General features: G+C 43.1%; 1 protein-coding gene and 1 long non-coding RNA gene across 2 annotated transcripts in view; one reads left to right on the plus strand and one right to left on the minus strand.

Moving 5' to 3' along the window:
- Nucleotides 1-15,842, plus strand: part of LOC115140170 (synaptic vesicle glycoprotein 2C-like) — a 76,330-nt gene extending 60,488 nt beyond the window's left edge. Inside the window, exons 4-13 of the mRNA XM_029678344.2 lie at nt 2,384-2,535; nt 8,472-8,605; nt 9,438-9,527; nt 10,184-10,294; nt 10,403-10,491; nt 10,978-11,142; nt 11,446-11,579; nt 11,803-12,009; nt 12,157-12,316; nt 12,465-15,842. Of these exons, the coding sequence (XP_029534204.2) occupies nt 2,384-2,535; nt 8,472-8,605; nt 9,438-9,527; nt 10,184-10,294; nt 10,403-10,491; nt 10,978-11,142; nt 11,446-11,579; nt 11,803-12,009; nt 12,157-12,316; nt 12,465-12,648 (1,426 nt within the window). The 3' untranslated portion in view covers nt 12,649-15,842. The remainder of the gene's footprint in view (nt 1-2,383; nt 2,536-8,471; nt 8,606-9,437; nt 9,528-10,183; nt 10,295-10,402; nt 10,492-10,977; nt 11,143-11,445; nt 11,580-11,802; nt 12,010-12,156; nt 12,317-12,464) is intronic.
- LOC115140171 (uncharacterized) lies at nt 273-10,555 on the minus strand. The gene is made up of 3 exons (XR_003865203.2): nt 9,962-10,555; nt 1,794-1,864; nt 273-475 (listed from the first exon to the last, which is right to left on the minus strand). It is a non-coding gene; the product is annotated as an uncharacterized LOC115140171 (long non-coding RNA).
- Nucleotides 15,843-16,101: the final 259 nt, after the last annotated feature.

Below are 16,101 nucleotides of genomic sequence, written 5' to 3' on the forward strand. Positions count from 1 at the left end.
GATCTGTACACAATTCCTGGAAGCTGAAAATGTCCCATTTCTTCCATGGCCTGCTTACTCACCAGACATGTCACTTGTTGAGCATGTTTGGGATGCTCTGGGTCAACATGTATGACAGCGTGTTCCAGTTTCCGCCAATATCCAGCAACATCGCACAGCCTTTGAAGAGGAGTGGGACAGCATTCCACAGGCCACAATCAACAGCCTGATCAACCTGATGTTGTTACGTGGAGTGGAACAGGGAAACCCAAGAGCAGACTCGGAGACTGGGATGAAGTAGGTATTTAAGGTATTTATTCAAACACAGGTGGAAGATGGAGTGCAGGGGGCTGAAGCTGGAACGAGAGGGGTTGGGACAGGGTAAGCAGGTCCGGAGGGGAATCCAAGGGAGCAGTAGAGTGGGGAATCCAGGACAGAGTAGCAGGATGTGGAGACGCGGGACTGGAGACCGGAACCAGAGTCAGAGCGGGCAGAACTGTAGTGGAGAGGAAAGCCATGTCAGGCAAGGAAAACAGGCACAACAGGATAACAGAATCTTAATAGTAACAAACGGCTAAAACAGTAGCCTGACTGAGCAGATATTACAATCTGGCAGTGTGGAAGTGGCAGGACTGAGTATTTGTATTGATTATGGAACAGGTTGCAGCTGGTGGGGATCTGCTCTGACTCCAGCACACCTGTCTCCGCCCACACAATCACACACACACACACACAAAGGGAGAGGGAGAGAGCACGTGGGAGTGGTGGCAGGTCAAGGAGACACAGGATGAGCAGCAGAGGGTGTGGCAGGAGCAGATGTAACAGATGTGTCTCGCTGCATGAAGCAAATGGTGGTCACACCAGATACTGACTGGTTTTCTGATCCACACCCCTACCTTTAAAAAAAAGTTGTTTGTGAATCTTGTGAAATCCATAGATTAGGGGCCAATAAACAATTGACTGATTTTCTTATATGAACTGTAACTCAGTAAAATCTTTGAAATTGTTGCATGTTGCATTTATATTTTTGTTCAGTATAGTTGTAAATGACTCTGTCAACATGTTCTCACTCGCCGTCTGATATTTCATCCATGTAATCGCTAGAGGTTTTCATCTCTCCTGTCTAGGAATAGGATTGTGTGACTAATGAATGAGTCAAACATCCCTGGGTCTGTAAGTATGTCAGTGTGCTCCTAACATCCATAATGAAAGCCTTTAGTTTACACCAACTATGCTATACCAGTGATAACATGGATTCAATACAGGGAATTAAAACCTTGTTTCATTGAGGTGTGTCTTTGCAGAGAGGTTTGTGCATCTTATACTTGGAGTGGATTAGTGCTTTCAACATTGCTGGTAAAATACTTTATAATGTTCTTTTAAAACAATTTGCAGGAAATAATTTCCCTCAATCATCACATTCATTGAAAAAAAAGTTCAAAGAATGCACAAGAATGATACAAGCAATATCTCAACAAACCTGTTTTTTATTTGTATTATATACATTTTTATGAAATCCAACCCATGCCTTATATCATAGGAGGACTGAATATTGTCCATTTTATCATGAAATGACAACATTCTGTCCTTTTTGTTTCAGTCTTGTTGGCCTTAAGTGAAAGGCTCTGTGATAAATGATTGTCTAAAAAGTAGCACTTGGCAGTTAAAGGCAGCTTTATGATGGACAAGTGAAATGTTATTTGGAAACTGCTGTACTAGCCTGGTACAATCATTCTGATGTCGCAAGCTTACATTCTGTTTCGCTACACGGTGAAAATAAGCAAGAGTTCAGGATGACCAATCAGGCTACTTACTTACTGTACAGCACCGTTTCTGAATGTCCATACTGTTGTTCACTGGCTGCATGGTCTCTAGCCTCACATGTCTGGGAATGTAAGAACAGAGCATTGATTTATCCAGAGAAAACATGGGAGGGATGTAACGGTCCCTGTCAAGAGCTCATTTACTAATTGCCTCCCCGCCCCTCTCCACAGAGAGACTCAGAGTAATCGAAAAGGTTTGCCAGGCAAACTGCCTTCTGGGAGCTAGCAGGTGTTGGAGTCTCGGAGGACTGGCTCTAAGCCTAATGGTTAACTGGAAAGCCAAGGAATTGCCCTTTTGGCAAAGTTGGCTTATTTTGAGGAACATTGTTCCAGTGTTTGTTCCTATTGTCTACTTTTACAGTAGTAAAAATTGAACCACAGTTTGAAAGCTGTGTCACATCTGAAAAATACAAAAGGTTCCTCCAAGAAAATAGAACCGCCACAAAATCTTTAACATACAGCAATATGTACTATAGTTAAGTTAGAATAATTTACATAAATAATTTCTAGGGGTTGATAGAATGTTGCCCTCTGCAGAATCTGTGTCCCTACTCAGTGTCCTGTCCTTGTGTCTCCTTCAGAACAGGGGGGGTTGTGCCTATAGTCTTCTCCTTTTTTGCGGAGGTGCTGTCCAGAGAGAAGAGAGGGGAGCACCTGAGCTGGCTGTGCATGTTCTGGATGATTGGAGAGATCTATGCTTCAGCCATGGCCTGGGCCATTATACCACACTATGGTGAGTCTTTATGCTTCAGCCATGGCCTGGGCCATTATACCACACTATGGTGAGTCTTTATGCTTCAGCCATGGCCTGGGCCATTATACCACTCTATGGTGAGTCTTTGGGCTTCAGCCATGGCCTGGGCCATTATACCACACTACGGTGGGTCTTTATGCTTCAGCTATGGTCTGGGCCATTATACCAATAAATCAAATCAAATGTTGTTGGTCACATACACATGGTTAGCAGAAGTTATTGCGAGTGTAGTGAAATGCTTGTAACTAAACCTAGTAAATGATTAGATGGTTATAATGCGTCTGAATGTGGTATATTATTAAGACACAATGTTAAAACTCATCTGCAGAAATCCAGGTTGGCAGAGTACAACCAGTGGAGGTGAAGGTTTCGCTGTGACCGTGGGTGAAGGTGCCAGTTTGCCCTGCTGGCACATGAAGGAATGTAATCTCTCTAAGCGGCTGCAGACTGAGAGAGGGACAGTTTACGTGATTAATGTTGGCCTGTAAACCACGGGGATACACACATGCGCACTCAAAGACAAAACACACACACACACACATACTCACAGGCACATGGACAAACACATAGGGATATTTAAGGAATGAAGGTGTGCCGGTGGGAGATAGAAGGCTGTGATTTACGACGCTGCTACGCTGGAAATAAGCTGCACATATCAATAAAGATGAAAGAAAATGGCCTTTCCTCTGTTTATTCCTCAAACTGTCTCTCTCTCTCTCTCCCTATGCCTTTCTCTCTCTCTCTACACCTGTCTCTCTCTCTCTCTACGCCTCTCTCTCTCCCTATGCCTGTCTCTCTCTCTACACCTGTCTCTCTCTCTCTACGCCTCTCTCTCTCTCTCTACGCCTCTCTCTCTTTCTCTCTCTCTCTCTCTCTCTCTCTGTCTCTCTCTCTCTCTCTACGCCTTTCTCTCTCTCTACACCTGTCTCTCTCTCTCGCTCTCTACACTTGTCTCTCTCTCTCTCTCTACGCCTCTCTCTCTCTCTCTCTCTCTCTCTCTCTCTCTCTCTCTCTCTCTCTCTACGCCTCTCTCTCTCTCTCTCTCTCTCTCTCTCTCTACTCTCTCTCTCTCTCTACACTCTCTCTCTCTCTCGCTCTCTCTCTCTCTCTACGCCTCTCTCTCTCTCTACGCCTCTCTCTCTCTACACCTGTCTCTCTCTCTCTACGCCTCTCTCTCTCTCTCTCTCTCTCTCTCTCTATGCCTCTCTCTCTCTCTACAACTGTCTCTCTCTCTCTACGCCTCTCTCTCTCTCTCTCTACGCTCTCTCTCTCTCTCTCTCTCTCTCTACCCTCTCTCTCTCTCTCTCTCTCTCTCTCTCTCTCTACGCCTCTCTCTCTCTCTACGCCTCTCTCTATCCCTCTACACCTGTCTCTCTCTCTCTACACCTCTCTCCCTCTCTCTCAACACGCCTGTCTCTCTTTGCTCAACCTTTCTTTCCCTTTCACTGCTTCTTTCTTTTTTTGTCTGTCTCTCTTTCCTCTTTCTCTCAATATCTCTCCCACCCACCTTTTACTCTCCCCCCTCTCCTTCTCTCTGTCTGGGGATGTTATTCTTGATCAAACATAATTAGCTTTTCCTTCTTGCTCTAACGTAATGGGACAAAGCTACAGCTAGCCATGATTTATGTCAGGGGTGTGGGTGACGTCAGTGAGGGGCTTCTGAAGTGGCAGCATGGAGGATATGAGCCGGCTGCACTGAGCCACTGAAACGCCTGCTTGTACAAACACTGACTGCACTGTAGACGTTGAAGGCAATGATACCTCACACAGTGGGGGTTTATTTAAGTTGAGGGCGCTGGTCACATCCAGATGAACACACACACACACACACACACACACACACACACACACACACACACACACACACACACACACACACACACACACACACAGGGAGGATCGGTTTCAAAAGCCACTGTTTCTCTCTATTTTGCAGTGGCTATGGCTACACATACAATCTGGGAAACTTAGCGAGTCTCACTGTGAAAGCTCTGCTATCAGATCTACAGATGTCCCTGTGAAGGCATGTCAGTAGACCCACTCTACTCTCATTCTTCCTGACACACTCTGTCCTCTCTCTCTATGCTCTTTGTCTGTCCTATCTCTCTCTCTCTCCTCTCTCTCAATGCTCTCCCTCTCTATCCTCCCCCTCAATGCTTTCCCTCTCTGTCCTCTCTCTCTCTATCCTCTCTTTCCAATCCCTCTCTCTCCCCCCTCTCTTTCTCTCTGAGTGTGCCTTGCATACTCCAGCACTTTTCAATGGTTTTTATGTTTTCCTAAACTGCCGCAGTGCCCGCCAACAGTGATCCTGAGGAGTAATCTATTGTCTAATACAGAAAAACATCATGATGGATTACCACACATCTACCACCTCATTGGTGTTTAATACTCCACTAAATCTCTTTAGGTAACTTCTCATATGCCTTCAACACTCGGCAGCTCCTAATGTGTCCTAAAACCCCATGACAAACACACGGCTAGATACTACAGAAGCCTGAATCAGCCTGCAGAGATCTCATCATACTATAGGATACTGCTACCTTTTCTTACACTACTAGTGCTCTGGTGGGAAGTTATATTGTGTGTCCCAAATGACACCCTATTCACTGTAGTGCACTACTTTTCACTAGTGCCCTAAGTTGGAGAGGGTGGGGGCTACACACTGCTGTTGTTTCCAGCTGATACACTTTCCCTTGTTCCTAGTGCCTTCAAGTGCTGTCACATGATTGCGGTCAATTGATTTGTTTTCGTGCTGTTCTTTTTTCTATGAACAAGCCTTACATGGAATGGTCTGGCTTCCATTGACAAGTAGCAGAATGTTGAAGGGCTGTTTCTGAGAACTGAAAAGTGTTTAATTGTCTCTAAAATGGTTATTTTAAAAAATGGTTGTGCTGCAGCAGTTTCACTATTCTGCAGCTTACCTGAGTCACTAAGTTGTGACCAAAGAGAAAACAAAGTCAGATAAAGGACTATTGTAGGCCACAACATTATGAGCCTCTCTCCTTCTCTCTCTCAGCTCTCTCCTACAAGGTCACCCCACAGCTACCTCTCCTACACTCTCTTCTCCTCTCTCTAAGGTCTCTCTCTCTTCCATGTCTCTCTCTCCTTTCAGGTTTCTCTCCCATATCTCTTTCTCTACTAATCTCTCTCTCTCTCTCCCTCAGGTCTCTCTCTCCTTCTCTCTCAGGTCTCTTTCCTTCTGTCTCTCTCTGAGGTCTCTCCCTTCTCTCTCCTTCACTCTCAGGTCTCTTTTCTTCTCTCTTTCTCCTTCTCTCTCAGGCTACCCGACTCAGTCATCCATAAACTTAGTCAATTATGTACATAATCCCGGTAATGAGATTTCCAATGGCATGGGCAAAACACTAACCCTCTGGGTCTCACAGCACAGCTACACCCCCATAAAAAAGGCACTCACTGCAGCACACCAAATCTTACACACACACATACATGTGCGTACACACACACACACACACACACACGCATCCATCCATGCAAAAACACATGCATTTACACCAACACCCGCATTAACACACACACAATACCCTGAATGTAAGGAATTAAGATGGTCTTCATGGTAATGCGTTATTGGGAATCCTTGGCATCGTTCCACACACAACTACAGGACTGCGTCATCATTACTCAGCACAAAACCACAGTAACACCCCAGTCTTATACATTAACACTAACACAGTGCACAAAAGGATGTAGAGTTTACATGTGCCACCACTGTACTGTGCTGGGTGGTTGAAAATATATCACTCATAACACTCTAGAACTAGAGCCATTTCTCTTTAAAAGGAATGCATTTTCAACATCTATGACAACCTTTCTTTCTGCTTTGAGAAACGATGGTATCAAATCCAGTTTCAATCTGCTGTTTAGATGATTTCCCAGCAGTAATTTCCTCACATTAACATTAACATCCCCCACCCCCTCACCTCCCTCTCCTGTTGATGGATGATGTTATTATTCCCTCAAAGCGTGTGCAAAAAGACACAATCCAGAGGGAGAGTCGTGGGAGGTCACGACTAACACGACAACCTCCCCCTCTCTCCCTTTTCCCCCAAATACGAATAGGTAACATAAGCACACACACACTGCATTTACCCTTTTACACTAATGTAGCTACACTCCCACACACAGAAGAACAGTCATTTTCAGTACAAAGGAGATGAGGACAGCAAAAAATAGCCTCGTTTTCTATTCACCCTTTTACTGTGAAAGATGTTTGACTTTTTAGATGTTCCCTCGAATTTTCACCAACACCCATTGACATGGGCAACAATTAAGATATTTATAATCTATTTCACAGAAGGTAAAAAAACATACATTTAAAGGTTTGAATGGTTATACTGTGCCTGAGGGAGAACACCATAAATTGTAGTGCTGTACATGGCTAGTTCAGTGTTGAGGCTAAGATTGTTTACATGGCTGTGTACTAATTACAATGATTGAGGAAAGATATAATTGAAGGTTTTAGCAGCCGTTTACAACTCAAAGACATCACTAGTCCAGCACGTTCCTCTCCAATTGAATGCTCCAGAAAATCACTTTACAATGTGCTGAGATAAGTGTCATTTAGAAAGGGGGAAATGGAAATTGATTGTGTGTGTGTGTTGCTGCTATGATGATTAATGGGACACAGTCTGCCTGTCGGATGAGATCAGGTGCAACATGATTTTAAAGCTGTAATATGTAACTCTTTGGGCGGCCTGACCAAATTCACATAGAAATGTGAGTTGTAGATCATTCTCATTTAACGCAAGTATGAAAGAAGCGGTAGATCTGTTCTATGTGCTCTATTTCTATGCTTCCTGTTCTTAAGTTTAGTTTTTGCGTCTTTTACTTTCGCTTTTGTACACTAGCTTCAAACAGCTGAAAATACAATATTTTGGGCTATTGAAAATGTCTGCATATTGCACCTTTTTAACTTAATTCATTAATAATTGCGCCTTTTTAACTTTAACAATCAATTATCTTCCAGCACATTCAATGAACCTGTCTCTCTAAAGCTCTCCCAGGCCTCCACAGATTCATTCATCTATCCTCTCACACGTCCCACTGCAGTGGTGGGGCCAGCTTTCATTAAATGACATTTTTTATTAACAGCGTTAAATCAGGTTCACATTACAAGACTCCCATAACACCATTCAAAACATTGTTTGAGTGAAAGATCTAGAGCCCTCCACCTGATGAGAATACATCTGATATCATTCAACCAGTGTTCCCAAGGGACCCATATGCAGTTCAATAGCATTGCTGGTGATCTTGCTATTCTGAATTGCAGGATAATTGTTGCCTGACTCATACTGAATTTAATTCAGCCCTATCGATCGATCCATCTGAACCTACAGCACCATCCTAGAAGTTTGTGCTTACGTCAAAATTGCGTGATGCATGATTCATGATTCATTTAGGCCAGCTCTCATTAAACCCATCGGTTTCTGGGACCAATCAGAACGGTTTGATTGGTTTGCATTCGAGAAGTAGTCGGAGTAGAAGCAAATCCAGACTCATTGTGGTGAAGAAACGTTAGTGGGCGTGCCGTTTGGCCGGAGCGATGTGGATGAGTGGCCCGGCAAGGATAATTGCCAGCTGGTTTAAAATGTCCTTTTCTTTCCTTTCCATGTTGGGTGTGTGGTCTTCCAGAATAAACAACATAGGAATTGTGCAACTAGAACAGACATCAAATCACCAAGGGAAGCCACAACCAGTTGCTCAAAAGTAACTTAAAAAAACAAACTCTTCTGACAATGTTGAGTTACTATGAGACCAACGACAAGCTAAATACTGTATGAATAAAAAAAATCGAGGCTCCCTCTCTTGAGAATGTGACCCTAATGTAAAATATGCTGATGTGTTCTCTTGTGTGTGATTGGTTGCTGATGGGTTATCTTGCGTGTGATTGGTTACAGGCTGGAGTTTCAGTATGGGTTCGGCCTACCAGTTCCATAGTTGGAGGGTGTTTGTGGTGGTCTGCGCCCTGCCCTGCGTCTGTGCTGTGGTGGCTCTCACCTTTATGCCTGAGAGCCCCAGGTTTTACCTGGAGGTAAGGTAAAGCATTATGGGAAATGGGGTTTTAGGGAGAATGTTTGCCCCTCACAGGCTACATCAGTGGGGGAATCATAGGAGGTTGGAGGGAGGAGCTATAGGAGGATGTGCTCGTCGTAATGGCTGGAATAGAGTACATGGAAAGGTATCAAACATATGGAATCCACATGTTTGACTCTGTTCCATTAATGCCATTCCAGCCATTACAATGAGCCCATTATCCTTTAGCTCCTCCCACCAGCCTCCTCTGGTGGGCATGAATGGTCTCAGCTTTTCAGTTCAAGAGTTTCAATCTGAATAGTTTAGGCAACTAATAGGCAACTGTATTCCCAACTGTAACCAATCCATTCCCAGATAGGCATATAGCCAAGTTAATCCATTATTTACGTCTGATAGTTGGTTATCATTAGCTCAGAGCCCTTAGCCTAAAGCCCTATAGCATCTATTTCCTCAGAAAACCATTGAACAGAGTGCATTATCCTAGGTTACTATCATGTTTAAGAGTGTTTGTGAAAGTTTGAGATAATTAGTTCTTTAACAGAAAGGCCTATGAGGCAAACAGTGAGTCAGCCTAATGTTTCAGCAGCAGAGGCCTTAGCTACACATTCCACGCCATTTCCCATGGTGTGTCTGCGATGGCAAATAAGAAAGCAAAAGGTCTGTGACAGTAGGCCTGTTACTGTAGGAGAATTGCCCTTTGAAGTAAAATGAGTCATCATTGTCGTGACTCCCCCATCTCCTCCTGTGTGAGCATGACTGTCACGGAGGAGCGCTCCCATTTCTTTCTCCATTAATCCCGTTCATTCCCTCTGCTTTCTCCCTCCTGTCAGGTGGGGAAGCATGACGAGGCTTGGATGATCCTCAAGCAGATCCATGACACCAACATGCGAGCGCGTGGGCAGCCGGAGAAAGTCTTCACCGTGAGTTGTTCCCAGCCTGTATAACCGCCGCCACTGTGACCTGTTCAAATCTGTGCTGAGGATCATATCTGTGATATGAGAAGGTTTTGAAAGGCGGTTTGTGTCATTCAAACACACGATGGAAAGAGCATCCCAATCGATCCGCATTTAGAGCTTTGAATTTGGAGTCAGATTTCCTGTCTTTGTAAAGCAAAATAAAGCCTTTCAATCCTCTGATACAAACCTCTTTAAAGTAAAATAAAGCTCTAGCAAACCACGATAAAGCTGTAGCCTATATTTTTCAGATGGAGGTGTTTGCTGCTAATGCAATACCATAAGGGCTCAATCAATCTGGCATTGCAAAACCTGGGTATCATCTCTTTAAGGAATGTGCATAGCCTACATGTTTCCATGGGAAAATCAAATTGCAATGCAAAATAGTTGTGGATACATACTGTAAGCGAACCAGGTCAATTCCAGTTCCTCTCAGAGGTGGCTCCAGGGTCCTGTTTCCTTGTACCACCCAGAGAGGGATATACAATGCAGGGATGATACACAGACAACCTTCCACTTACATTTCTCCACCAGCAGTAGCCTACATGAAAGAAACAGCATTAACATAACTTTTGATTGAATTATGTTATTGAAAACTCAATTTCCCATCATTCCCATCCCAGGTGAACAGAATCAAGATCCCCAAGCATCTGGATGAGCTGGTGGAGATGAAGTCAGAGTCGGGGAACGCAGTCTCCAAGGCCCTCTTCAGGTCAAAGACAGAGCTACGTGGGGTGGGTTTTCTCTGCCTCTCCACCTGTTGGCTCGCTAGATGGTCGTGATATCCTGCACTGCACTCTCACAAATCATTATTGATGTGTCTCTCTTCTTTCTCCACGCAGATCTTGGTTAACTTTATGAAGTGTTTTGACTACCCTCTGAAAGAAAACACTATCAAACTGGCTATTGTGTGGTTTACACTGTCATTTGGGTAAGCTTTGTGTTGTAATGTAATAGACTGCCGCTCCCACCCTCTCTCCTGATAGAGCGTTTTGTTTCTCCATTTAGAGATGTACATAGAAGTCAAAATATGCTAATGTCCTTCGTCAGGAAATAGCAGAGGCGTGAGCTTGCAGCTACTTTGCATTTCTGTCAGCTGTCTAATGCAGCAGCTCCCTGCTCTCAGGAGAACTACTGAATCAATACACTTCCATTGGGCTTTCCTCTCAGTGTGACAGGATGGGAATTGCAAGCAGCCTGAGGAAAAGAAAAAACCCAACACAAATGTTGTATTCTTCCCCTATAGTGCCAATACATTTAGACAGTCTCTGGTTTAATATACTGTAAAGACCTGTCTTTCTGCCCATTTGTTAACTCATATCCACTCATTTGACTCCCTACACCCAATGCCTTGTGGTACGTACATAATCTAACCTGTGTGTTTGCGACGCCACTGTATCTGTGTGTGTGGATGCAGGTACTACGGCCTGTCTGTGTGGTTCCCTGACGTCATCAAGCATCTTCAGGCAGACGACTATGCCTCCAAGGTGAAGATCCACAGCAACGAACGCATCGAGGACTTCACCTTCAACTTCACCCTGGAGAACCAGATCCACACCAACGGGGTCTTCATCAGCGACAGGTAGGAAGGAAGGAGAAAACTTCCACACTAATGAATCATGGTCAAGTAGTTCTAACTTCATCCTCAATAAAAAGGGGACTTTATAGACTAAGATGGAGTATGGATGAAAAATGTGAATCATTATTATGCCACTTTTATATTCTCATGGCATGTTGATTTATCTGCACTGTCCCTGTCAACTAGATAAGATGGATCAACTTTATTAAGCTGAATACAGAAAAGCCACCAAGGAGTTCTCTGTAAATGTAGGCATTAGTAACTAACCATGTCCACACATACACTTTCCTCTGTTGACCGGTCCAGATTTCTTAATATGAAGTTGAAGTCCGTCACCTTCATTGACTCCACCTTCCGTAACTGCTACTTTGACGACGTGACGACGGTGGGATCCTACTTCCGGAACTGTACCTTCATCGAGGCGTTCTTCTACAACACTGGTAAGACAGACGGACAGAAACACTTTTCTTCTAAGCCATCACTCCAGAATCAAAAAAGTTATATTCCATTTTGCAACACAGACACAGTATATGGTTTCATAGAGACAGTATATGGTTTCATAGACACAGTATATGGTTACACAGAGAATGGGTGAATGGGTATTGTGCTTTCTCAGCTATTGTACTGTGTCAGCCAGGCTTCTTTCCCTATTTTTGATGGCAGACATCGATGAATCAAAACTGATAGACGGCACAGAGGTGATCAACAGCTCGTTCCACCACAACAAGACGGGCTGTCAGATGACGTTTGACGACGACTACAGCGCCTACTGGGTCTACTTTATCAACTTCCTGGGAACTCTAGCTGTTCTACCCGGCAACATTGTTTCTGCACTGCTCATGGATAAGATTGGACGCCTTTCGATGTTAGGTACATACATGGACAGTCTGCATAGTCTGTTCTTAGGGCTACCTTTGTCATGAGCATTACTGTAGGGTGTTAAAATAAAAAATAATGTGGTTGTGTGTTTGTGTGCGCTTATGTGTGTGTGCCTGTGTCTGTTTGTGTATGAGACAGGTGGCTCCATGGTTCTGTCAGGGATCAGTTGTTTCTTCCTGTGGTTCGGCACCAGTGAGTCAATGATGATCTTCATGCTGTGCCTTTACAACGGCCTGAGCATATCAGCCTGGAACTCACTGGACGTGGTCACCACAGAGTCCTTCCCTACAGACAGGAGGTATGGTTAGAAGAATTATAGGAATACTCCATTTCTATGTGCACACAACACGCATGCACAAACACACAAATATACTTACAAAACCCTTTAAATCATTAAATTGCATTTGTAATTTGTTTCTATCTCTCTCTCTTTCTTTCTCTCTCAGAGGGACAGGTTTTGGGTTCTGTAATGCTCTGTGTAAGTTAGCTGCCGTTTTGGGGAACGTGATCTTTGGTTCGCTGGTTGGCATCACCAAGGCCATCCCCATCCTCCTGGCCTCATCTGTGCTGGTGTGTGGAGGTCTGGTGGGGCTCCGTCTGCCTGATACTCGGGCCAACGTCCTCATGTAGCCCCAGGAAGGACCACCTCACCTGGGGAAGACCTGGGCCAAACCTGGGGACGGCATGGGAAGCAAGGCGCAGAATGGTGCAAAGGGTTTAGTTCAAATGTTTCCTTATGGATTTTGACATTTGATTTCTTTATTGCCCTTTCTGGTCTCACAGGGAGTTCAATTGCATAACCCCCCATCCCATATCTCTTTAAAACAGTGTACTTTTACTTGATCAATGTATTTATGTACAGGACCCAAGTACCAGACCTTCTGGATACATCCCTGGGGTCGAGAGAGAACTCCTATTTCTTAGTGAATGTATTGTTTGGGAATGTCACAACACCCCTCTAAGATTAAATCAATATTTTAATCTTATTTTATCATGACATAATCATAACAGTTAGTGGATATTTTAGTTAAGCCTGTGACTCATTGGCTAACTATATGACTTATTGCCTGTGGATTATGTCCATCCATACCATCATAGTATTAGCTGTGAAGGAAACTCTGTGGGTCCTGTAGTCTGTTCTATAGTTGGTTGATGTGAAGTCTAGATCAGTGGTGTATGTGTGAGGAAATATCAGTGTCAATGGCTGTCGGATATGAGTTGGCTGGTGGAATCAGTACTGGGTTAGTGCTATGAGAGTTGTGTAGATATCAGTAGTGCCTGTTGCGTTGAACTGTATGAGTACAGTTTGTCTGGAGCCATTGCAGGGACAGACTTAGTGAGGGCTGTAAATATCAATGTGTTTTTATTAGGCCAAAACAGATGGAGGAGAGAGGGAAAAACAAGCTGTAATGAGCACAGCCAGCCTGCTGTGGGAGAGAAGGGGGAATAGATGATCAGAAAGACTGGAGAGATCACACATCTGCAACACAGGTGGCCTGGACAGAGAGACAGCCAGACTGGCAGGGAGGCAGAACCAGAGCGAGAACAAGGGTATTTCTGGGCTACCGTGAAGAGTATAGATGGATCTTTGTTAGGCTTGACGTGTTCTCCTGTCTTTTCACATGATGTTTCTACTGTATGTACCCTGCACTTGTTAGGTCTGCTGGATATGCGCACATACCCTGAACCGTCAACCATGAAGAGTCATGGTGATGGACAGGATTTAACCCGCAGGAGCTGGTTTGAAGCAAAGCTTCTCACAGATAACATCAGAAACTATAATAACATGTTAGTTTATTACTTTACACTGACAGATGCATAACGAGGTTTTTATCAGTGTTCTACCCCAGACTACCACATTCACATATAGACACTCAGATCTCCAAGCCCTTTGCACCAGTTCTCTACCCAAGAATAAAAAGGCCATATTTAATAACTGTAATTGTTGTTATTTGAAGTGTACATACTAAATCTATCAATATGTCTTAAGATATTTACATTATTTGCAGGTATGTATCTGCAGCTGTTCTAAACTTAGTTTTTCTCTGTATAAAATATTGTTCTCTCCTCCTATATGTTGTATTGTATGCAGGCTCGCAGAAAGGGCTTTGTTTATGTTCAGTAATATTGTTCTCTCCTCCTATATGTTGTATTGTATGCAGGCTCGCAGAAAGGGCTTTGTTTATGTTTAGCCTTTTGATTTGGCGTTTCTGTTTAACGTTGCTTGTGGCATTGAATTTATATAGACATGTCATGCTGCTTCCTATTCAAGATACTGAAGGGCCTTTTTTAAAATGTGCCTCTCCTTCGGTGGAGCGTTCTCCGCATAGACAACAGAAGGGTACAGGAGGTAAACAGGAAGTGAACTGTGTGTGTGGTATGTGATGTCCCTTCTCACTACAGTCAGCATGTTCAAGTACATCATTACATTGGTGTGACCGTGACAGATAAGGTACAACATCCATCCTATCCGTTTCATCGGTTTAAAAAAAGATACCCCCCCCCCTTTTTGAGATGAAGTTGGAAGATGATCTCATTTAAACTGAATTGGGGAGAAACTGAGAGCAATAAGCTATTTATTAACTACTTGTATAAGAGTGAGTGGAACTGCTTGCATATTTTAAGCAATTTTTTAAAGTTGTACAACTTTTTGAGTAAACAATTTCAGTGCTTGTTATAAATTTAAAATGAAACACCATACTGACAATTTGGATGACATTTTAGAATCAGTAACAAAATCTTTTAGCCATATATACACACTGTGTGTACACAATGAACATCATTCAATACAAAGTTAATTTACAAATCTTACACTTTATAATGGAATTTCATTCGTGCTAATGTTCCCCTGTCTAAAATGTCACCCAAATTTGGCAAATGCATCTGATGTTTACAAGCAATCCTGTAGAAATATGTTGTTATTACTGTAAACAGTATAATCTCCAGGTCTACATACTGTAGCTATATAGTGTTTTCACATCTAATTCACAAGTCTACATCTCTACATGGCTCTGTAGTGTTTTCACATCTAATTCACAAGTCTACATCTCTACATGGCTCTGTAGTGTTTTCACATCTAAATCACAGGTCTACATCTCTATATGGCTCTGTAGTGTTTTCACATCTAAATCACAGGTCTACATCTCTATATGGCTCTGTAGTGTTTTCACATCTAAATCACAGGTCTACATCTCTATATGGCTCTGTAGTGTTTTCACATCTAAATCACAGGTCTACATCTCTATATGGCTCTGTAGTGTTTTCTGTGGCTTACTGCCGGTGTAGCACGCCTGTTTGTGTGTGTGTTGTTTCTGTGAGTATATCGTAGTTTTAGTAGTCCACTGTATCAAAACTGCTGTCTGCTTGCCCCCTCCTCATATCTAAAGAACAGGGCAGGCTTCCAATAATGGGTACACGTAGGGGTGTGAGCTTGTGTTTGCTTTACATCGTCTTGGATACAGTAAAGTCTGTTTTCTGATTGTTTGTGTCTTGGTATGCATCACAAATTAGCAACAACTGACTTTTTGACGACTTCATGATTTTTAAGTGATGACATAATCAACTAAACTTCAGTATTTATAGTAGTAACAGTGACATGGCAAAGCCATTCTCATTAGGCTGATGTCAAACCACAGCTACTGACTACTGTTACCACCTCAGCAGTGATATGCATTCAATAAGGTACCAGTTGTTTATGAACAAGGATTGCAGCTATATGATGGGTACTGGATGTGTTTAAACCTCTTAACCTAATTGTGACAGCTTTGACTATGATATCTTACAAAATATAAATAAGTATCTATTTATTTTGTTTTCTGGGGGGGGGGGGGGTATTGTGTGAGTGTGTGTTTGCTTGCGTGTGTGTACAGTGAGGGAAAAAAGTATTTGATCCCCTGCTGATTTTGTACATTTGCCCACTGACAAAGAAATGATCCGTCTATCATTTTAATGGTAGGTTTATTTGAACAGTGAGAGACAGAATAACAACAAAAAAATCCAGAAAAACGCATGTCAAAAATGATATAAATTGATTTGCATTTTAATGAGGGAAATAAGTATTTGACCCCTCTGCAAAACATAACT

The sequence above is a fragment of the Oncorhynchus nerka genome, linkage group LG13, assembly GCF_034236695.1.
Source record: "Oncorhynchus nerka isolate Pitt River linkage group LG13, Oner_Uvic_2.0, whole genome shotgun sequence".
In the NCBI taxonomy this organism is placed as follows: domain Eukaryota; kingdom Metazoa; phylum Chordata; class Actinopteri; order Salmoniformes; family Salmonidae; genus Oncorhynchus; species Oncorhynchus nerka.